Consider the following 24,108-nt stretch of genomic DNA (forward strand, 5'->3'; position numbering starts at 1 on the left):
TGTAATCTGTATTGTTTAAAAAAGGGTTTGTTTCTCATTTATCTGCTATTTAACTGCATAACCTATTTTTATTTTTTTATATATACTTTTTAAATACACTTCAGTTTACTTCCTGCTTTTTTGAGACATTTTAATTTCTCAATTAGTTAAAACAAAGTTTTAAATATTAAAAAATGTCATTTTTGTATTTTGGTCACTTAATAAGGAACCCTGTTACTTTCAGCACGTGTCACATTTAGCATTTTAAAGTTTTTGATTTGACTCAATATATTACAGGTCTTTAATATCACAGAATGGTCGAACATTTTACTATGGTTTCTGTTCCTTGTGTGTATATGTGAATTGACTTGGTTATCCTATTGGTCTCTTTTAATATATAGGAGCTTGTGGTAGACTTGCAAATGTGATTTAGTTTCAGATTGACTAACAATCATGTAGCCAAAGGGGAAAACATGGGCTTTTCTATGAAATCCAGCAAAGAGTTGTGAGTTCACATGTATAGGTGTATTTTTAACCAATTATTATTGTTCCGGCCAAAATAAATACAGTGGTGGGTGATGCCTTTCACACTTAGATCCGTACTGCAGCCACAGCTGAAGCATCAATATTAAGCTCATATCGCTGGGTTTTCTGTGCATTTTTGTGTATTTTATTCTGTGCATTATGGTTTCCCCTGGGATTTAAAATTGATATGATGGCTGAAATATAGTTGGATAGAAAGTCTAACCAAAACAGACACTCCTTAAAGTGTACCTGAGAGCGACTCTATGAAATGAAGAGAATTTACTATTGGGGAAATTGAGTACACATTTATAGACTCAAATATATTAAAAAAAATCTAGTTTAGGCCAGCAGAGAAGGCCTTGTTGGCTCTATTTCCTATTCAGTAAGGTTTTTCCTATTTTCTTTTTTTTTCCCCCTTATCCTAGATTTAGCCAAATGAAGCACTTGAGTAATCTATGAAAATATAATTTTAAGATGAACCGTTATGATTGTATATAAAATGTATAAAAGATATTAATATTACCATATTCATATTAGAATACATTTAAAACTAAAGCAACACAAGATTCATAAATGATACATTACATTATTCACATTCATCTTATTAATATTCCTGAGAAACAGAATTCACGATGAGTGTTTTTTTTTCTTTTCTTTTCTTTTCAGTTGTGTATTGAACATAGAGTTGAAATGTTGTCCCGTAAGCCGAAACAGGATTTAGGGGTCATCTGGGTGAATTTTTCTTGTCTTCCTCTTCACTATCTATTTTACAGTGATTCAAAATGAAACAAAGTGTAAGCCTTGCCAAATGGAAGTTTAGCGTCTTCTGTCTTGCACTTTCTTTTTATGTCAGCAGCTTTTCAAGCGTTTCTGATAACCTTTAGGCTGCTTATCAAATGGCTATGAAAGGACATTGTCTCTAAGAAGAGTATTTATTTTTGGAGGGAAAAGAATTGGAAAGAAAAATTGGTGTGACAGCAGGCTTATTTTTATGTATTCCTTTTTTTTCCTCAATAAAATTTCCTTTGAATGTCAGAAACAGAACTTCAAAAATAGTGAAAATAGTCTGTGTGTAGTATATTGTATGCATGTAGCAGCAATAAATATATCATTATTTGAGAAGTTTGTAATAGAACATCTATCATATGTAACATTGTAAAGTGGGTTGAATGTTATTTTCATAAATACATTTGCAATATATTGTGAATATTTACATGTTTGCAATGATTTTGGATTGTGCAAAGAAATACACTTTCGTTTTCACTGTCTCCTTTAGGCTGAGTAAAACAGAGCAGCGTGTGTTTTTTCTGTGGGTTTTTTTTTTTTTTTGTGAAATAAGTCATTTACAAGGTAAAATGTTGGAAGTTTCAGATTATCAGGTCCATTCGATTGAAAGATGTTGAACGGAAGCCCATGTTACTGACAGTGGACCTAGAGAAGAAGAAAAAGGAGAAAGTGAGGTATTCAGATCAGAGCCTGCTCTTGAAGAGGACCCTTAGGGTTAGATTATATTCAATATAAATTGCTTTTTACAGCAATTTATGTCTTTGATGTATATATTATAATGTAATAAATATAAAATATAGCTTATCATATCACAGACTAATTGGAAGGTTGAAAGTCCCCCATGGTGGAAAACTCTCTGACCCTTACACTGGAGGTTTTTTTTATTTTAATAAACACTTCAATATTAACCATAGATTATGTCGAGGATCTTCCATTCTCGTCCAAGCACATTAAAAAGCCTACAGTGTAAAGCCCATTGCATTATTATACAACTTCTGATTACAATAAAATTCAAGTAAAAAAATTCACCATGTGTCAAAATCTGTGTCTTGTCTTCGACGTTGGCGAAATCTCTGTTGGGACATAAAAAAAAAAATATATAAAGCCACAGCATTGGATAATATAGAAATAATATAGAAATATATATTAAACATATTTTATACTCCAGGAAGACCTACCTTTTTGTGCATGAGGCAAAAGACAGTGATAACCAGGAAGATTCCTGCAATCACTGCTAACACGATGAAGCCCAGTTTATAGAAACTCAAATCAGACAAGTCCTGCTCGTTCTTCCCCAGCATCACTATTGTGGCCTCTGAATAAAAAGACACAGCACTTTAATTACTCTGTTTTTCAGCCCATGTGGGGCACCCATTTGAATAAGTTCTCAGCTGTCACTATCAGGAGCACATGTGATTTGCTTTGCTTCTGGTCCTGCTTTCCCAGCCGGGTGTCTCAGACCACCATCTAACCAATCACAAGAATCCAATGCCATCGTTATGAAATGAAACATACAGTGTCTAGTGTGTACCTGTGCTTTGTGTGCTAGGTGGCTCAGTAATGACAGCAGTTGTGTAGTTGCTGTATTCTGTTGCACAACTCCAGTCCAAAGATGTGTGTACTTGTGTGATGAGCTGTAGGTAGATATCCAGCACCTCCTTGGCTCTCTGTAAGGCTTGAATAGGCGAATCTTTAAACTGCTTCAGAAACATTACGGGGTCCTCCTGGAGAAAAAGCAATCCTTTAAAAAAAATGTCAGGGTTTGACAGTAAAAACAGAGGTTGTTATCATGCTGCGCCTAAAGTTTATTTGTTTTTAAAATTTTGCGAATGCTATAAGATCCTGTCTTCCTCAAAGCAATGATCTCATCATTCACCAACAACATTTTGCTCTGAATAAGGGCATCTGCCAGATGTCATAATATAAATGTAAGATAAATATCAGGACTGGATTCTGTATCAATTAATAATTGCTTTGGCCAAAGTAGTTTCCTAAAAAGTGTTAAAGCTACAGTGTGATGCCTTGATGATGCAACTATTTCTTAATTTCTTCTATGTATTACTTTTCAGACACTTAAGATGGTGAATGAGGGATATTGAATTGTGTTCAACCAGATCGGACCTGTATAAAAAATATAACGTTTCTCAACCAAATGCCTTTTGACTGAGTGTTCGTTCTTTTGATTTGCAATTATAAATCAAAAAGTGAATTACGACTCCCTTTTTTTGATTCAATATTCTGATTTTCTTCTTTTTTACTGAACACACAGTAAAAAGGACAAAGATTGATTGACAATCTTCTCTATTTGTTTAATCACAGAAAGTGTAGTTATCAGCAGTGTGCTAGTAATCCGAACCTAGAAGTAAAGGTGAATTTTCTACCCCTGTGGGATAGCGGTACCTCAGTGGTTAAGATGTTGTGAGTTCAAATCCTACCACCACTAAGCTGCCACTGCTGGGCCCTTGAGCAAGGACCTTAACCCCTCGACTGCTCAATGAATGTATACGATAATCGTCGCCCTGCATAACGACACCTGCCAAATGACGTAAATGTAAATTTCATTGGAGGTCCATCCGCTTTATATGAATAATATCAATACAAACTAGTGCAGCATACTCAGCGATTACAGACTAGTTTCAGGCAGGCAGGGCGAAGAAAAGTTTTTCTACCAGTGTTCAAAGACCTTGTGGACAGAATGTGGTGCATGTAGTGATCCATATGAACCCAGAGAGAAAGCAGAATTTGTTATTATGTGCCAAAAGGTTGATCAGTTATTTTAGGTTTTGCTTGAGAGGACCACAAAGCCCCAGTAAATAAATGGTAAAAAACTACAAATTCTGAAAACTATAAATGAAGCATATTTTAAATATTTCGAGGAAACGTAAACGGACCTTACATACATTCTTGATTTTAACAGGATGACATTGTGCATGATCAGTTATCAGTTTATTCACATAAACTCACTTTATTAGGGTTTTAAAAATACATAAAACAAAACACACTCGGTTAAAGTAACTTAATTCAAACACATAAAATGTAATGCTTTTTTTGGTATGCAAAAAGATAATGACTATTACAAATTCATCCCATAAACTTAGTAACTTAGTATGTACTAAGTTACCTCACCATTACGTTAATAAACTACTATTTTTTAAGTAAACAAAAAACATTGAGCACTTTAGTGCTTTCACCTGAAAGCTGGATTAGCTAATGAATTTATGGTCTATGATATTTGTTCACACTGTCTATATTGTTGCTTGATGTTTTTAACAAAGATGCACAAATTGGGGACTGTATTGTTTAAACAGTGACTTGATTACAGCTGACATAAAAAAAATTTTGGATTTGTGTAGATAAAGCAACTTACAACTGTGTTAAGAAGTCGAGAACGATGCAAGTGCAGGAAAACATTACTTTGGCATCCATCAGGTTAAACAAAAACATCAGTCTCATCTCTCCACACAAACTACTCATTTCCCCAAGGTGTTGAATACCAACATGTTTTCTTTCCTTGACTTTAAAATTGGCCCTCGAAAAGGTCATTTTCTGCATAACTATGTCAGAATTGTTGACATTTTGGTGCTCATGAGACAATTGTGGTTCGGGGAACAGTAAACATGAGATGAAATTTAGATTACACTGTGTCTCCTTGAGGTCATTTTGTTGTTTCTAGTAAACCCATTTAATTGTGTAGTCTTTGTAGGTGCTGAAAGCGAGCTAAAGTGGTTCAGGGATGGTTCTGTGGACCCTATTTTTCTCAGCCAAACACATTTTGAGTTTTAAATAAATGTTATATTGTGTTATAAGAATATATTGTTACAGCAACTCTTAGATGAATAATGTCTTCTTATAATTTATTAAATAGTTATAGAGTACATTTTGAATAATGTCTTCTCATAATTTATTAAATAGTTATAGAGTACCTTTTTAAACAAATGAAGTGCAGAGCATGGAACTAGCATTTAGTTTACCCTGAAATAGTATTTATTTAACCATTACATAGATTTTGTTTATTCTTGATAATGACAGCTAAAATTTTTCATAAGGGTCTGCAAACTTTTGCACCCATTGTTGTGTATATGCACAGAAATTCACAAACAAACCTCTAGTTCTTCGTTAACAGGTGGCACACAGTGCTGTGAGTAGATGTTGTGGATGAGGGTCTGTAAAGAACGGACTGACAGAGCACTCTCTGAGTCTTGAGAGTATATGAAGTGGACACTCAGCAAGTCCAGAACATGTGGCAAAGCTGCCTTCACGTAACAGACTGAGCTCTGAAAGACAGACAGAAATGCAAGTTGTGGGAACTCTTAGTAAATGGTAATGCAATCCTGGGTAAAAAAAAAAAACAAAAAGGCCCAAAATAGCAAAATATGAAGCTTGTGATGGTATTTTTTAGCTAATTACGGGTCAGGAATTTTGCTTAAAAGTAACTTTGTTTGCATTAGCATATTGATTTCTTTAAGCTTTGTGAGCGAACTTGTGTAACTTGTTGAAAAAGGTGAACCCATTGTGGAAAAAGTTCACACCGAACATTTTAATCATGTTCATGAATGTTATGTTTGTGTTAAAAAAAAAAACGATAGAAGTGAATTTCCCGTTTGATGAATTAGTTTCCTGTTGTGGATAATCACTTGACTGCAGAAAAAGTAAACCAGCAAAAAAAAAAGAAGAAAGAAAAATGTCCTTCAAACTTGTCACATGTACTTTACAGCACAGTGAAATTCTTTGCATATCCCAGTAATGTAAGGGTCAGCCATCTTTCAGCACCCCTGGAGCACTGAGGTTTAAGGGCCTTGCTCATGGGCCCCAAACATGGCAGCTTGGCAATACCAGATCTTGAACCCCCAACCTTCCAATCAGTAACCCATTGCTTTGACTACTGAGCTACCACCTCCCCCTTAATGGTGGCACAGGAGGGTCTCAGGAGCACATTTATTTAATTCTTGCTCATTTCCTGACCAATGGTTTGCTGTTAAGGCAATTAAAGGCTTGACATTTCCCCAGTTTGCACTAGTTAATTAACTAGCAGAAATTAAACTCATTGAATAGAATTAACCCAACACTCCTGAATAGATCTGATCTTGAAAATGGCCTACGCTACCCTCTGCATTGCATGGCAGCAAAACGTACTCGGCGGATAGTGCTACAGTATGTACCCCACAGACCATTTATGCACTCATTATCCCTATGATTGGCTGAGGCCAAAAGTAAAATTGATGTCATTGCCACCAACCAAAGAGTTTGGCCAATTTTCCTTCTGGGCTTCCAGCCATAGATGGATGTTTTTTCCTTCATTAGCTGCCAGATGTCAATAACGAAACAGTGGTTTGCTTTATCTCTACACACAGGAGTATCACAAGAGCACTATTTAATCCCAATACCAGTTTGTATGTGGCTAAAGATTGAAACAATTAAATTTTCACTTCACTTGAACTAGGAACTATTGAACATCTTCAGGAATTTTTTTAATTGTCCATGCTGACTGCACCCCAGGTCTTTTCACCTCACCCACATCAAAACCTGACTTTCCTACTATGTTTGTGGCTGAATGAATCCCCACAAGCACACTCCAAAATTTAGTGGAACATCTATAATAATTCTATATCTGTATAATTATTTTTCCAATACCGAAAACATTTTTAAATGTGAAAAGGCTTACCAGGTGTCTCTTCTCAATGAACATATAGGATATTAAACATCCATTCCGGAACTGGTTACTGATCTGAGGAACAGTATCATTATTAGCTGGCATCTTAGCATTTTCACATTGCTTGATATTACACATAATAAAGACTAAATTTCTTTAAATATGACAGATTTTTAATTATCTTTGATAAAGTACAGAGTGATGTAATTCCACACAAGTGTTACTGAAAATCTGATTAACTTTTCAATGTATGTTCAATGGCATCATGTTTTAAACTGTATTCGGTAGGTTCCTCTAATAAAATCAATCAAAAAAAAGGTACATTTTGTTTTTGTCCCAGTGTATATAGAATTTGACCTACGTAAGTCGAAAGAGTAGGTTTGCATCAGTGCACTGACATGTGCATTAATAAGAATATATTATAATATGTATACAATATGCATAATATCATTGTTGCATACTGTAATGAATACAAATAAAAAATAAAGTCAGCTTACTAGATGATTTATCTGGAGCAGGTGATCTTTGGTTATGGAGTGCCTGCATGGTCCAAGGCTGTCCATCATAGACAGAGGAATATACAGGAGCACGAGAACACACACACTCTTCACCTTCAACAAAAAGGAAAACATGATCACTCATTAAAATCAATAAAAATTTTACCTCACAGTACTACAAGCCTTAGATTCAAGAGAGCGATACCTTATATTGATCTCCTGGTTTACAAAGTGGAAAATGTTACATTTACATTTATTCATGGGGCAGTTATTGTTTTATCCGGATATACTGACAACTCTGCTGAAAAATGCAGCTGGTCAGACTACATACCAGCTTTTAAAACATCTTTGCCTACTGGTAACCACTATGAAATGCTACATCATGAAAATTTTATTTTTAAGTGCATAACAATAGCAAGCCAAAGGTAAAATATTTATTATAAGGAGAGCCGGAAAAATACATTGGATATAAAAAGTCTACACACCCTGTTAAAATTGCAGGTTTTTAAAATGTAAACAACGAAACCTAGACATTTTTTCTTCGATATTTCATGTGCTATAGCAACCAACAGAATTCAAGTGAAAACATTTTATGAAAAAAATAATAGCATTCACAATCCTATTTTATACTTTAATACTTTAGTTTGTATTGTAGCACTTAGCCTTTTGAATAAGTGTTTAGCAACTTGGCACATCTTAATTTGCAAATTGTATTTCACTCCTACTTACAAAAAACTTAATATAAAGTCATTCCACAGGTTTTTACATCTGAGATCGGACCGTTCCAAAATGTTTCTCTTCTCCTTATGAAGCCATTTCTTTGTTGACTTGGATTTGTACTTTGTGCTTTCGGTCATTATCGTGCCAGGTGACTTTTTTTTGGTAATGTTTAATATGTAACAGAGGCCAGAAGGTGATGACTAAAGAAGGAGTTCTTTAGCATGATGCTTCCACCACCATGCTTCAACATGCTTGTGATCAGCTGTCTTGTCTTTATTGTCCATACTCCATCTAGCAATATGGTTTGGCAGTTTTTTTTTTTTAATCAGTCAACCTATCTATCTATCTATCTATCTATCTATCTATCTATCTATCTATCTATCTATCTATCTATCTATCTATCTATCTATCTATCTATCTATCTATCTATCTATCTATCTATCCGTCTACCCGTCTGTCTGTCTGTCTGTCTGTCTGTCTGTCTGTCTGTCTGTCTGTCTGTCTGTCTGTCTGTCTGTCTATCTATCTATCTATCTATCTATCTATCTATCTATCTATCTATCTATCTATCTATCTATCTATCTATCTAATTTTGAAGGAATGTCCTTGAATGTCCCTGAATGTTACTCAGAAACTAAAACCTAAAAAAAAAAAGGTAAAAATGTAACAATTTTAGTTTATGAATGCTCTGACAAATTTCTCATTTACGCTCTACTATCGTGTTTTCTATGGCTCAGACCTGTCAGAAACATCTGATCTTTATTACTCCACTGATGACAGGTGGATGATAATGGGTTTCAATGTGACTAGTTTATTCTGAGCACACACACTGTTAAAAAAGATTACAATTCAATGTTTACCCTTTTTTATATCTGTTGTACCTAACTAGTCTGTAAATATAGTTCACCAAACTGACCAGTTTAGTTTGGATCTGGTAACTTGTCTAATTAGATTTTTTTTTAGCAACACATTGTGTTACAGGACAAAATCTGTCCCTAAAGACATCTAAAAGCTCACAAAGCATTTACCTCAGCTGCCAGGAAACAAGTATAAGATGTAGAAAGAACAGAGCATGTGGTTTGATATCATCAATTATTCACACAATTATTGCACTATTTTTCTAAGACCCAAGGAAAAATATTTTGTTATTATTATACAGAAGACAGAGATTACAATTCCTCTTATTTTATTAAAGTATGACCGGTCACATGTTTAGTAGTTGCAATTAATTTTGTGGAATGAAAGCAAAACTATGTTGCTCCTTTCACTTACATTATACATGATATAAACAAGGGAAAATAGTCATTCAAATAGTCCCTCACCTGCCTCTCCTTTTCTTGCTATTGCAGTTAATGAGATAACAACTGGGTTACATACACTCCATCCTCTTTCCTCTTTACTTACAGCTTTACTTCTGGCCATTCCAAAGTGCTATGTCTTGAAGCTTCTTCCAAAAATGTTAAATGAACATCCTAAATAGAAATGCAACTTTTTCTGAATGAGTTCTTTCTATTGATGTGATAATGTATACATTTATTATAATAAAATACGCATGTTCCCTTTCTTTTTACACCTTCTGATCAATCTAAATCAAGCATTCAGCAGAGCTATTGAATAAACCAGTCTAAAGAAAATTGGTTGAATTTCCCCAGGTTTAAGAGGAATCACTGAGTTACTCACTTCTCATGCCTTGTTTTATTGTGTTCATTCATAGAAGCATGGCACATCTGGTAGAGTACCAGTTTAACTCATCAGCAAATCCAGATCTTTTTCCATTCAGATGCTCTTCATGCATACCTGGGTTTGGTGGAGAATGTGGGCAGAGATGGAAATGGTCATCTGGCTCATGGATCCAGCAGGTGAAAGTTCCATTCTTCACTCAGCTGCATTGGAGCACATTGAAAGCCTGTTGATTCTCAAGTCAAAGAAAAGATAGTTTTTCAGTTTTTGGTGCTCAGAGCAATCGGTTGTTAAAGTTTTGTTCCATATAAGAGGAAGGCAGAGTTACAATCCACAAATGCAAGACCACAAGGTCTGTAACTTCTACATGCCTTGTTCTGGGGGTTTTACCCTCCCACTGTTCTCTCTCTCTCTCGCTCTCTCTCTCTCTCTTTCTCTCTCTCTTTCTCTCTCTCTCGCTCTCTCTCTCTCGCTCTCTCTCTCTCTCTCTCTCTCTCTCTCTCTTCTCTCTCTCTCTCTCTCTCTCTCTCTCTCTCTCTCTCTCTCTCTCTCTGTCTCTCTCTCTCTCTCTTTCTCTCTCTCTCTCTCTCTTTCTCTCTCTCTCTCTCTCTCGCTCTCTCTCTCGCTCTTTCTCTCTCTCTCTCTCTCTCTCTCTCTCTCTCTCTCTCTCTCTCTCTCTCTCTCTTCTCTCTCTCTCTCTCTCTCTCTCTCTCTGTCTTTCTTTCTCTCTTTCTCTAGTGTAGATGTTGTTAAGGAATGCTTATTATTAATTTGTTGATTATATGAACTATCCCAGAAAAGTTATTATTACTAGTAAAAGAATATCAATAATTACATGATAGTAAAATTATCACAGAATTCACTGCACATATTTTAAGCTGCATAAAAACAAACAAATAGAAACATTTCTTTATTTCGTTATCGAAATATCGTTATTTAGCAACAAAACACACTCCTTTGGAACAATGACACTTTTTCAAAAACCTGCTATACAAATAAAACTAAATTAAAAATGTAATTTAAATTGAAAATTGCTTATATAATGAAATCGGGAACGCCATATTCAGGATTCATGGAATGAGTCTCTGGGGCTCGGTGCTTTGTAATGGTCAGAGGTTAAGTTGTACCTTTAATTGTTCTATCAGGAAAGTGCTCCAGAAAGCACTTTTTTGCTGGTGTAATGCCCTGAAGTTGATTATTTTTTGTCGATGTTGTGGAATGTTTGAACGATATCTCAGCTCCTGTTATCAATTACATCACAGCAACTCCAATAATCGTCATATCACTTATTGCATTTATGTTACGGTTTAGATTATATGCAGCATCCAAGATATATGTCTGTGTATGAGTTGAGTTTTAGAGTAAGCACATTGATATAGTTGAATTGCAGTAACTACTGTCAAAGCTGCTGCTTTAGAAATGAATGAACACCTTTACCACTGTATTATAAACAAACAACACAGGAACAAATGATTTTCTGCCATCATGATATTTTTTTTTATTAGATTTTAATTGTTTATTCACACAATTTTGCATCGTCCTGTATTTTTCTTTATGACAATGAGCAGGTTTCCGTGGTTCTTTTCATTTCCAGGAAGATAAAATGCTAAATCTGCCATTCTAATATACTTCTGTCCCTTACATATACAATTATAAATATAACCAGACCTCATTTCTGGTGGCATTTCCTGTAAACGCAGTAGTATTTTTTTTTTCCTTTCAAAGATGCAAGTATCTATTTTGACCTTTTATAATGTTTGTGCCAAAGTACAACCAAGCGGACAATGGAAGGATGTGTTGAAACATCTGCTGATGCATGCAACTGCTCACCAACTGCACATTCCAGTGGATTTTCCCAACCAAACAGAACGACCGCATTCATGATACATATCTGTATTTATGGCTTTGCTGAGTTTCTCTCTGAAACCAAAGGAATAGCAAGGACATACACAGTGCAAAAATTGGCATGTTTTACCAGCTGGGAATGAACTTGACTATTGATGGATTTGGTTTCGGTTTTCATTTGTGATTATGTGAGTACTGCCTGAAAGAGATGTCTTTCCTGTCATTGTTCATGATGAGAAGACCTTTAGCATTTGTTTTTTTGTATTTCATTCCGCAAGAGCAGAACACTATATGGGGAAAGGTATTGGGACACCTGACTTTTCCAGCCATATGTGGGTCTTTCCCAAACTGTTACCACACAGTTGGGGTTACATAATTGGATATGATGTAGTTGTATGTAGCATTAAATCTTTCTTTCACTTGAACTAGATGACCCAAACTTGTTCCAGTGTAACAATGCTTTTGTTCACTAAGAAAGATCCATTAAGTTATACTGTAGTTGACATGGGTTGTAGAAGATCTTGAATGGCCTACTATAGATCTCTGATCTGAAATCTATTTAACATCTTTGGGATGAACTGAAACACTGACTGCACCCCATCCCTCCTCACCCTACATCAGTAACTTTACTAACTGGTTGAATAAGCACAAATCTCCACAACTAAACTCTAAAATCTATTGGAACATTTATAATAACAGGGAGTATATGTGGAATGATATGTTCAAAAAGCACATATAATTTTTATGTTTTGGTGTCCACAAACTTTTGTCCATATACTGTAACTGTAAAGACAAAATAATCAGAATTTCATTCACCTTTTAGACTCAATCACGCTTTGATTTTGTGATGTTTATTTGTATTTTTAACTTTTTTTTTTTTACTAAATATCAAGAAATCCCTTTCAGGACGGGATACGATGCTTGGGAATTTTGTGTATGTGCTTTGCTACTACCTGTGTATTATTTTGCTGTTTTCTCGTATTTTACTTCACAAACAAAATGTATTTACCTCATCTGTTACAAAGCATTAACAATGGAGACTCGTTAAATAAAGAGTTTCACAGAAAGCGCAACAGAGCTGAATCACAAATCCAGTCAGTTCATCTCTTTATTAATACAGATAAATCACATTGAGATATAACAGTCATTTCAATGAACTGATTCACTATATTTAGAGGAATAAAGCAGACATGCAAATGAAATCAAAAGGGATGAAACAATGCTATAATAAATAGGAATAGAATTAAAAAGCAATGCCATAAATCCTGTGCTAGGGTGAGGGATTATAATTGTACTTGGCACCCTTTAAAGTGCAAACTAGCAAAAAGTCATTCATGAGAGAAGATAATTAAGATGTTCAAAAGTATATCGAACGTAGCTGCTAATGAAAGTCTTTATTCAGATGATTGGATGCTTCATAAGTGGCCTAGGTTTTATTTTATAATAGTCTGAAAATATTAGTCTGAGAACCAGAATTAACTGTAAACATTCTACTTATTATGCTGTGGTTGGATCTGATAAACTTAACAAATACACATTAAGTAAAATTAGGGTTTGTGTAAGTAAGTGATTAATTAGGATTGTTCATTTGGAAAAATTCATTTAAACATCTTCTAAATGGTCTTAGATAGAAAATCTGGCAGAAACACACAAATATATAGAGCTGTATGTGCAATTTTAGATGCTGCCAGTCAAAAGGATTTTGGATGCAGCCGCCCAGACGCTGTCTTTGCAGAACATAATGTGGCAGGAACAAGAAAATGCTGACAGGAAAGTGATGAAAAGACTTTATCTAATTTATTAACAGACTTATTACATTTCGAGACTTTCTTTCTCTGAGCGTTGTGACGGAAACACAGAGGAAGAAAGTAATTCTGATGCTTTATTGGCCCTGTTTTAGCCAAAATCTTGTTTATTAAACATTCTCAACTTGGCAGTAGGTTTTAATCTGTATTTAACCTACAGAGTTTACATTTAATCATTCATCAGACAAATCCAAATTTAATTTCAGGTTAAAATCCAATCCTCTAATTAGGTAGCTTATGTGACTCGTCCACCATACATGTCCCTGTGATGATAACATGTTAGACGAAGTGAATTAATATGAGCTTTTGATTTGCATCTTAATTAGAATACAATCTGAGCTATGTTATACAAGTCTTTCTGAAAAATCATATTTGAGAATGATCAGTTTTGTGGTATAAATGTAGTATATGAATAAGAGTAAAAAATACTGATTATAACAGTGTAAGGATGAATATAAGAATGTATAAAGATCATGCTATGGGGCTTGTTTAATTTATGCAGTGTCCAAAAGCATGTCATTTGTTTTTTGTTCTAAAATATTTACATTGAGGCCATCTTACCCAGAAAAAGTGTAAAATATTGATGTGGTATGGAATAGAATGTTGGGTTGTGGTGTGGTTTGGTATGGTGTGATAATATATTGTATGATGTGGTAATAGTATAGTCTGGTATGGCGTGATTTGCTAGGGGCGTGGTATGGTAGGGTGGAGTATAGTATATTCTGGTATTGTGTAATGATGTGGTGTGGTTTGACATGTGGTATAGTATGATGTCATTTGGTAGAGTATGATATGGTGTGGTGTGGTGTGGTGTGATGTAGAGTATGATATGGTGTGGTGTGGTGTGATGTGATGTAGAGTATTGTGTGGTGTGGTGCGATGTAGAGTTTGATATTGTGTGGTGTGGTGTGATGTGATGTAGAGTATTGTGTGGTGTGGTGTGATGTAGAGTATGATATTGTGTGGTGTGGTGTGATGTGATGTAGAGTATTGTGTGGTGTGGTGTGATGTAGAGTATGATATTGTGTGGTGTGGTGTGGTGTGGTGTGATGTGATGTAGAGTATTGTGTGGTGTGGTGTGATGTAGAGTATGATATGGTGTGGTTTGATGTGATTTAGAGTATGATATTGTGTGGTGTGATGTACAGTATGATATGGTGTGGTGTGGTGTGGTGTGATGTGATGTGATGTAGAGTATTGTGTGGTGTGGTGTGATGTAGAGTATGAAATGGTGTGGTGTGGTGTGATGTGATGTAGAGTATGATATGGTGTGGTGTGATGTGATGTAGAGTATGATATGGTGTGGTGTGATGTGATGTAGAGTATGATATGGTGTGGTGTGATGTGATGTAGAGTATGATATGGTGTGGTGTGGTGTGATGTAGAGTATGAAATGGTGTGGTGTGGTGTGATGTGATGTAGAGTATGATATGATGTGGTGTGATGTGATGTAGAGTATGATATGGTGTGGTGTGATGTGATGTAGAGTATGATATGGTGTGGTGTGATGTGATGTAGAGTATGATATTGTGTGGTGTGGTGTGATGTGATGTAGAGTATTGTGTGGTGTGGTGTGATGTAGAGTATGATATTGTGTGGTGTGGTGTGATGTGATGTAGAGTATTGTGTGGTGTGGTGTGATGTAGAGTATGATATGGTGTGGTGTGGTGTGGTGTGGTGTGGTGTGATGTGATGTAGAGTATTGTGTGGTGTGGTGTGATGTAGAGTATGAAATGGTGTGGTGTGGTGTGGTGTGATGTAGAGTATGATATGGTGTGGTGTGATGTGATGTAGAGTATGATATGGTGTGGTGTGATGTAGAGTATACTATAATGTGAAATTGTATTGTGTGTTTTGTAAGAGTATAGAATGGTGTAAGTATAGTTTGGTATTACATGGAGTATGATATAGTGTGGTGTGTTATGTGTAATCTGGTAGAGTATATTAGTGAATGATGTGGTATGATGTGATATTGTAGAGTATCATATAGTGTGGTGTAGTATGTAGTGATAAGGTGTATGGTGTAAGGAGTGTAAGATATGGTGTGATACGGTGTGATCAGGAATAACATTATGACCACCTGCCTAATATTGTGTTGGTCCCCCTTTTACTGCCAAAACAGTCCTGACCCATCAAGCATTAACAGCATTTACTTCTTTAGCAATCAGATCATCATTGAGCCAGCCTTCGATCCCCACGTGTATCAATCAGCCTTGGCTGCCCATGACCCTGTTGCCGGTTCACCATTGTTTCTTTCTTGGACCATTTTTGATAGATACTGACCACTGCAGATTAGTAACATCCTACAAGATCTGCAGTTTTGACAAAAATTTTCTTGCTGCCCAATATATCCCACCCACTAACAAGTGCCATGATGAAGAGATAATCAGTATCATTCACCAGTCATAATGATGTAATGTCATAATGTTATACCTGGACGATGTATGGTGTGATGGTGTGATATAACATGATGTCAGGTAGGGTGTAATGTGATATGTTATGTGTGAAGGTGTAGTATTTTGTGATATGGTATAGGGTGTTGGTGTATTATAGTGTAATATGGTATAGTATAGTACTATCTGTGAGGCCCCTGTAGTGTGTTACACTGCTTGAGCAAAGCCAATGCGATTCTTTTTACGGTCAAACACTGTGTAATATCGGGCAATGAACTTAGCCCCTAGTATCCATACAGGACCAGCAGGAGGTGGAAGGTCCAGGTCTCTAAATGTCACCGTGCAGATGTTCTCCCCAAACTGTGAATGCTGTAGATGAAAAAATAATTGGCAAGGATATGACAAGGGAAGCTCATGGACACCTAAAATGATCAGCAGAACTATTTCACTATTCTGTGCCAGTGAGTAAATGTGGGTAAATAAATGGAATAATGGTGGAGTTAAAAAGCTGAGTACAGCTTCAGGTGAATATGAAGTCATTTGGTATGGTATGGTATGGTATGGAATGATATGGTATGGTATGGTATGGTATGGTATGGTATGGTATGGTATGGTATGGTATGGTATGGTATGGTATGATATGATATGGTATGGTATGGTATGGAATTAAATGTAATGCTACAGTATTGTATATAATGGTATTGCATAACATGCCTGGTGATTTAGCTTCAATTGTAACTTTCCACATAGAAAATATGATGTTCTTGTATACATGATTTAAAGAATGTAGTTGCTGGCAAATTGCTTTGGTATAAGCAGAATACAATGTAATACACTTTAGGATGCGTAACATTATTACCTTGTTGATTATTTTCCACCAATTGTACACTACTTGATATTTCATCACTTACATACATAAGAGTGATAATACAGATAAAAGCAGTGTAATGCTATGGATGAGAATAAGAATGTAAAAAAACATATATATATTATAGTGTTGTTTGATGCTTTTTTTCTATGAAACTATTCACATTGAGACCATCTTACCCAGAGAACATAGTCTTCCTGTGTCAGAGAGTACTCCTGATCGCCAAGATGAAAGGTCACACTGGGTAAGGACATCACAAGATCACAGTTCACTGTATACTAAACAGAGTAAAAGTTACGGACAAGCTTTAGACAAAATTTGTTTTTGTAGAAACATATTTTTATCTGTTATTTTAACTCAAACATTTGTATGTAACAGAACCTAATACTTATATACTCATGAATCTCCTTTACTTGCATTGATACCTATTTAGACCACACATTAAGAGCTGCAATGAATAGAACAAATGCAAATGTAATACTTGTAATCAACTTTAGAGCTATCTATTTAATTAGAATGAAATAAATAGGGCTGCCAACCGATTAAAATATTTTATCACGATTAATCACATAATTAACTCAAGATTAAACACAACTAAATCGCACCTTTTATTCTGTTCTAAATGTACCTTAAATTAATACTTTTTAAGTTTTTTAATACTCTAATCAACGTGGACGTGGACAAATCTGGATGGTTTATGCAAATATATGTTTATTATTAGTGAATCCATACTCAACACAGAGCATGGAGACAAAATATTCCTCTAAATATTTAAAAGTAATTTTGGTGTTTTAAATTAAGTTAAACATCAGGACACCACACAGATATTTTGCTATGTTTCCACACAGGTGGTTTTAATTGCGGGATGTGTACATCATGATTTTGGTGTGTATATATATATATATATATATATATATATATATATATATATATATATATATATATATATATATATATATATATATATATATATATATATATAGCAAAATAATTATCGTATAATTTTGTAGTAGCAAGTCATGTGACATAACTATTGGCAGTTGATGAATGATTAATTACAAGGACATACAAGAGTTTACAGAAATGTATATATATATTCAGAATCAGGTTTTTTTGTTTCTTTTCCTGACCAGCAGTTGACCATCACAGACATATGTAATCCATCTTTTCAAGAAATTCTAGGAAGGTTGGCACATTCTTCTGGGGAAACATAACCACAAAGTGTGGAGAACACAATGCCCCTTAGAGATGTGTGGTTTTTTTATGTTGTTTCTTGATTTCAAGTTGCTTCCAATTAGGGGTTTTACTGTAAATATCAATTGTCGAGCAAAAGCAGTGTTTTTTTTTTGTTAGAAACCAGTGTGTTTATGCATAGATTGCATCTGTCCACATTAATAAATTTCAAACAGTTTACTTCAACACCTCTGTTAACTAACAACCACTGAATTCTTTTCATTGCTTTGTTCTAATCTTGATTTACAGCACAACCACCTAAGGACTGTTTCTTTTTAAGGCCTGAGGGATGAAAACAAACTGACTGTAGACGTCTAGAGCACAACTTACTAACAGGGAATTCTCTTACCAGAAAAAAGATATTCGGACAGCTTTATCTGTTGCTGTGCTATCAACTAAATGAACTACCCATGTAATAAATACTGTAGCTAATTATAAAACAGCTATGACTGTAGATTGTTCAGATAAACAGACAGCACAAACTTCTGCATTGTTTCTGCTCCCAAGTTTGAATTTATTCTGCCCTTGTGCTCTAACTGGCTAACTGTATATCATAGTTTTACCAAGCAAATGTAAAGAGCGAGCTTGGACAGATTTACGTCATGAACAAACTTACTCCTCCCTCTGCCAGCTCCACAGCACCAATCATCTTCATCAGAGCAGAGACAGAAGAGGCAGGGCCAGTGATGTAGGAGGAGCCTGTGTCAATCATAGTATTGCAGCCTTCTGTACAGAACAACGTTGCATCCCCAACAGAGAGGCTGAAAGAAAAACAGGTACATTCTTGTGATGAATTACAAATGCATTGTATGTGTGTAGATGGTCAATACAGTATGTTGTTCAGTTTCATTCATTTGATATTAATTCTTACTGTTTAGACAAGTGGAACATGGTCAGTTCTAATCCCATACAAATGTTTTTTTACTTAATAATGTCAGTCTACTGTAAGTGCAAGTGTGTTAGAAAGTGTAGATGTAATTAAATTAATTTATAAAACACAAAGGTTTTCTGGACACCTGACCATAGGATTTTGTGTGCATTTTGAACATCCTATTTAAAAAATGTTAGCGATTATAATAACCTCAACATTTCTGGAAAGAGATTCCACAAGATTTTGGAGTGCAGTTGTGGAGATTTGTGCTTATAAAACATTTTGTAAAGTCAGGCATTGATGTAGGGAGGCCTTGGTTGCTGTCAGCATTCCAATTCATTCCAAAGGTGTTTAATAAGGATTGGGTCAGATCTTTATAGCAGGCCACTTAAGACCTTCCACTCCAACCCAGGAAAACCTAATCTTCATGGAGCTGGCTTTGTGCACAAGGGCATTGTCATGAAGAAACTGTTTTGGATCTCTGACTTCAAGTGAAGGAAAATGTAATGCTTTTGCAACCAAAGACCTATAAAATTGTATGCCATCAACATTATGGGAACAGTGGAAAAGTCATGTATTCCAAAACCTTTGTAAATAGCATGTATAGTAATATCATAACTTTAATATTCATTTCTTAATTGTATGTATGAATGTAAGTTTATCATATATTTAACTACTTTGCTGTTTAATATTTCAGTACTGTTAATAAAATGTGTCTCAATATCTTATAGTTCTAGAATGAACAAACATACTGTATATTTATAGTTTCAAGGACTCGATATGGTGCTAAGCTGTTTTTGTATTAAAGCAGTTTCTTGCATTCTTTTTTATTACTATTAATTTGCAATTTTTTTTCTAGGATTCTCCTTCAGGCTCATATAATAATAATACTAATAATAATACTAATAATACTAATAATACTAATACTACCACTACTAATACTACTACTACTACTACTAATAATAATAATACATAATCATATAAACTAAAAGTGTAGTCGGTACTTAACCTTTTAAAACATGAGTATCTGTACTTCTACTTGAGTGAAGGATGTGTTAACTTTTGCCATCTCTGAACCTTGGTGAAGTTATGAACTGTTTAATTATATACACTTGAGTGTTAAACTCTTTTTGACATTTCTTGTCATACAATTTACCCTGCTTCATTTTAAACTGAGCTTGTTTCTGTTTTATTCCTTACTTTTACTGATTTTTTTTTTTTTAATCTAAACCAAACTAAGTATAGGTATTTGGATATTTAGCTTTAAGTATATATTATATTTTATTTTATAGATCCATAGAAAATGGTACAGTCAGTACTTAGATCAGGTATAAAACATGTTATAAAACGTTGGTAATAATAATACCAGGACTTACCCTTTCATAATGATCTCCCACTTGCCCTCACCCCTGGTAGTGACATAATGGAAGGATCCTGTGTAGTAATTTGGATCTGTGCCACCCAACACCAATTCTCCTCCTGGGATGTGTTCTGGGTCTCTGATACAAACAGAAATATAATACTGTTAATAATAAAGGCTTACACAATGAGAAGATTAAACTTCCTACATTTAAGAGTAATAGATGTCAATATAGCTTATTCAAGAGTTACAGGACAGGAGCCACAATGCTTGTATTTTGACTAAAGACTAAGATCCAGACTAATATCCAGATCCAGATATGTTCTTATTTTAGCAAAAAGATTTGGGACACCACCCTGCAGTGTACTGCTCACTTGCTGTAATACACAGAGAAAATGTCCTCCTTTAACACGCCCTGAGACATGATGCGATCAAACACTGGTGTGATGCCGTCAATTGCTGCCTCCGGATATCCCATTCCCAGCACTCCATCAAACTTCGCGAAGATGAATGGAATGGCTGGGAGAGCTGTGGCCTCTGCAAACACTTGCACCACTGGGATACCACTCACCTGTGGATGGTCAAACACGGCAGATGATAAGAAAGGAATAAACACCATGGAGTTTAATGTTATTAGACACTGATAAATGAAAGGCTTGTGTGATGTGACCAATGCAATGCTTAGTTATTGTTACAACCTAAAAGGTGATTATTGTCATATAACAACAACGTTTTTATTCCATGTATAGCATAGCCATTTGATTATAAAGAATGGCATTTCATTCCTTATATCTGCATTTACATTTACATTTGCAGCATTTAGCAGACGCCCTTATCCAGAGCGACGTACAAAAGTGCTTTGAGTCTCTAGTAATGAATAAATCTACACTGGTACGCAAGATTACAAACTTAATATAAATATTTATATATAATTACATTTGATGTTGTGCAGTGGCCCTGAAACAAGTTATGCAATGGATACGCTAAACCCTTCCTCCTGAAAACTCTCTGGAATACTTTAATTTATAGATTTATCACTGAAACTGGAGACTCCTTACATAAATATTACATAAACTTACATAAGCTTCTCCCATTAGGGGTCGCCACAGCGGATCATCCACATGTTTGATTTGGCACATGTTTTTATGCTGGATGCCCTTCCTAACGCAACCCTCCCCATTTATCCGGGCTTAGGACTGGCACTAAGACAGGGGTCGGTTCCCTGACCGGGGATCGAACCCGGGTCGCAGCGGTGAGAGCGCCGCTTCCTAACCACTAGACCACCAGGGAACCCTAAAGTTTATAATTTTATTAATTATATTATTTCTATTAAATAAACTTTTTTACTCTTTTGTTTATTATTAAGCATAGAATGTGTAAGTCACACAGTTAAATAAAAATATATTTTCTTAATAATCGAACTTAAATAGGAAAATAAAAAGTTTAATTATGTTAATGTTTAATAATGTCGTCTTTTCATACTTACTACAACTACATCCTCGCTCAAAAATCCACGGACGTTTCCGCAAGCATACTGAATGGAGAATCCGGATCCATTTTGAATATGTGTGTGGGATTTGGATCCATCGTATCGGTTATGAGTAACTGTTGAAAAAAAGAAGTAAAAAGGAAATTTTTTAAGACAGACCCAATTTTGAATGGAGACTACAGTAGGTCAGTGAGTGAGTAAGTGAGTGAATGAGTGAGTGTGTGCGGTAATCACTTACAGCATGCTGTGTATAGTGGAGAACAGCTCTGTGAGGGCACCCAAAGATTTGCAGAGCCAGTATCAAACACAACATTGAAAACCTGTGCTGGGGTACCAATACTAATCTCTCCAAAGTACTGAGTCTGACAGAGAGAGAGAGAGAGAGAGAGAGAGAGAGAGAGAGAGAGAGAGAGAGAGAGAGAGAGAGAGAGAGAGAAAGAGAGAGAGAGAAAATCACCAAATGTTAAAACTTAAAACTTGATCCTTGAACTTGAAACTGAAATTAAAATGGAATTTTTACTAGGATCACTTTCCCAGTTCTCTACAATATAATGCTACCACCTCCATGCTTCACTGTTGGGATGTTTTCTCAGGTTGATGTTGGATTTCTTACTTTCCCATGTTTCCATACACTCCGACAAGTTTCCAATATGGCATGTATTTTTTTGTAAATAATGCCTATTTTTCTCAACACTTTTCCATGTAACCCAGCTTTGTGATGTTCTGGCTAAGGAGTATATCGTTTCACATCTTAGCTATGGCTCTTTCCAGCTCTTTCCAGTACATGAAATGTTTCTGAGTTTTATTTCAAAAACTTTTTCCCAGACTTTTCTTTATGATACAGTGATTTTACTATTACTTTATTTACAATATCTGTGGCCTTTCAGAAACAGGTCTATTTATATCTAAATGGTTTATTGCAAAGAGTTCAACTTTACCAAATGTGACAAATTATACAATGAGACCAATTGGTTTAGGAGGAATAAATCAAGAAATAAAAAATTAGTTCTCAGGCAAAAATTACAATCTATTCTGAGTTTCCTCTCATACTATAAGATATTTTGTTATTCATGTATTATTCTTGTTATTCGTATACTGTTATTAATTTATCAATAAAATCCATTTTAGTTCCAGGTGGTAAAATTGCAAAAAGTTGAAAAGTTCACAGAAATATTATCACTCATGTCTGGGGTTTTTTTTTGTTGTTTTTTGTTTTTTATCCAATCTTAGTTCAAAAATTACAAAAATGACAGTATTTGCTCTCACATCCAGATAGTTGGTTAAAGGTGTTGTGGCCGTGCCATTGTGAAGTGAAGGGCTGGAATCCAACTTTGGCGCAAGTATTGCCAACATTTCCTTTGGTGTGACCCCTGTCTCTTTAAGAGTCTCTCGAATGGAAGGCATTTTCCTTAGAGTGATCCTAACAGTGTTAATACACAAAAAAACACCATTACATTAACTTCCAATTTAACTAATGTCTAACTATATAACCATAATATCTCCTCACCATGTAAGTATGCATTTGTAAACAAATCTGCTTATATGGTGTATTGTTCTGTATCCAAGATGTTGATTTAGAGGCAAAGCAGTAACTTATATGTTTTCGAATCAGGACAGAGAGCTTTGTAGTTTCTAATTTACATCACAAACTTAATTTTTTAACATATTCACTTCAAGAAATAAAAATAAAAAGAGAGATAGATGATGGAATGACTAGGTCTATACTGTAATTTATATAAGATCAGTGAAAACAGGGGGTAATTTGTTCTGCAGATATTTTTCAACATTGAATGTAACTATAAATGAAGATGAAAATATGTATGACATGCAATTTATTAAATAAGTGAAAAATGATTGATGCTTGCAAAATGCTGGGGTATAATAGAAATTGAGCATTCTGTTATTGGAAAGAAAATAATTTTGTTCATTATTTTCCTATAAGAAATACCACATCACATTGTCCCATGATCACACTTCACATTATAATGGCATAAATCATGTTTAATGTGCATCATGCCACCTGCACATAAGATATCTGGCGAATTCAGTGTTAGTGTCCAGAATATCAGGTTTTTGCAAAATATTGCATTGGTGTTCATTGAATGCTCATTAACTGTCATGAAATGTATGATATATCACAAATATATATTACATAATATTACATAATATATATAAAATTAGGTAATGTCTAAAGATAACAGCCTCAAGTTGTACTTTGAACAGAATATTTATACTTTTTTATAAAACATTCTCTGAACAAACATTTTCAATATATTATAATGAAGGCCTTTAAAAATCTTATTTTTCTCTCTTTTTTTTTTAGATCTGCCCAATAACCCTATAAATACATTTCAGCTCTAAATACAATGCCTTTTTTAAAACATTACATTCAACATCATTTACATCT

At 34.9% G+C, this 24,108-nt stretch overlaps 2 protein-coding genes across 3 annotated transcripts in view; both read right to left on the reverse strand.

Moving 5' to 3' along the window:
* Positions 1 to 918: 918 nt before the first annotated feature.
* On the reverse strand, positions 919 to 10,213 carry csf1b (colony stimulating factor 1b (macrophage)). Of its 2 annotated transcripts, none has more exons than XM_083554779.1 (8): positions 9,955 to 10,213; positions 7,438 to 7,551; positions 6,953 to 7,015; positions 5,394 to 5,564; positions 2,822 to 3,011; positions 2,469 to 2,605; positions 2,320 to 2,363; positions 919 to 1,935 (listed from the first exon to the last, which is right to left on the reverse strand). In XM_083554779.1, the coding sequence occupies exons 1-8, from the start codon at positions 10,027 to 10,029 to the stop codon at positions 1,872 to 1,874; spliced, it is 858 nt and encodes a 285-aa protein (XP_083410905.1). In that variant the 5' UTR covers positions 10,030 to 10,213; the 3' UTR covers positions 919 to 1,871. The 2 variants fall into 2 exon arrangements, with proteins under 2 accessions (XP_083410905.1, XP_083410904.1); XM_083554778.1 differs by having other exon boundaries at positions 2,822 to 3,014; positions 9,955 to 10,212.
* Positions 10,214 to 14,746: 4,533 nt separating this feature from the next.
* Positions 14,747 to 24,108, reverse strand: part of ren (renin) — a 9,891-nt gene continuing 529 nt past the window's right edge. The window contains exons 2-9 of the mRNA XM_083555167.1: positions 22,968 to 23,121; positions 21,940 to 22,063; positions 21,699 to 21,817; positions 20,587 to 20,783; positions 20,229 to 20,351; positions 18,598 to 18,742; positions 16,928 to 17,026; positions 14,747 to 16,249 (exon numbers count right to left, since the gene is read on the reverse strand). Coding sequence (XP_083411293.1) covers positions 16,088 to 16,249; positions 16,928 to 17,026; positions 18,598 to 18,742; positions 20,229 to 20,351; positions 20,587 to 20,783; positions 21,699 to 21,817; positions 21,940 to 22,063; positions 22,968 to 23,121 — 1,123 coding nt within the window. The 3' untranslated portion in view covers positions 14,747 to 16,087. The remainder of the gene's footprint in view (positions 16,250 to 16,927; positions 17,027 to 18,597; positions 18,743 to 20,228; positions 20,352 to 20,586; positions 20,784 to 21,698; positions 21,818 to 21,939; positions 22,064 to 22,967; positions 23,122 to 24,108) is intronic.

Source organism: Silurus aristotelis, assembly GCF_946808225.1.
Source record: "Silurus aristotelis genome assembly, chromosome: 11".
Classification (NCBI taxonomy): domain Eukaryota; kingdom Metazoa; phylum Chordata; class Actinopteri; order Siluriformes; family Siluridae; genus Silurus; species Silurus aristotelis.

Excerpts from the sequence above, each read along its gene's own strand:
- csf1b (XM_083554778.1), bottom strand. The coding sequence starts at position 10,029 with ATGGAACTTTCACCTGCTGGATCCATGAGCCAGATGACCATTTCCATC. Across the intron at positions 7,016-7,437 it reads TGCTCCAGATAAATCATCTA|ATCAGTAACCAGTTCCGGAA; the intron begins GTAAGCTGACTT and ends ACTGTTCCTCAG. Across the intron at positions 2,606-2,821 it reads ACCTAGCACACAAAGCACAG|AGGCCACAATAGTGATGCTG; the intron begins GTACACACTAGA and ends CTTTTTATTCAG.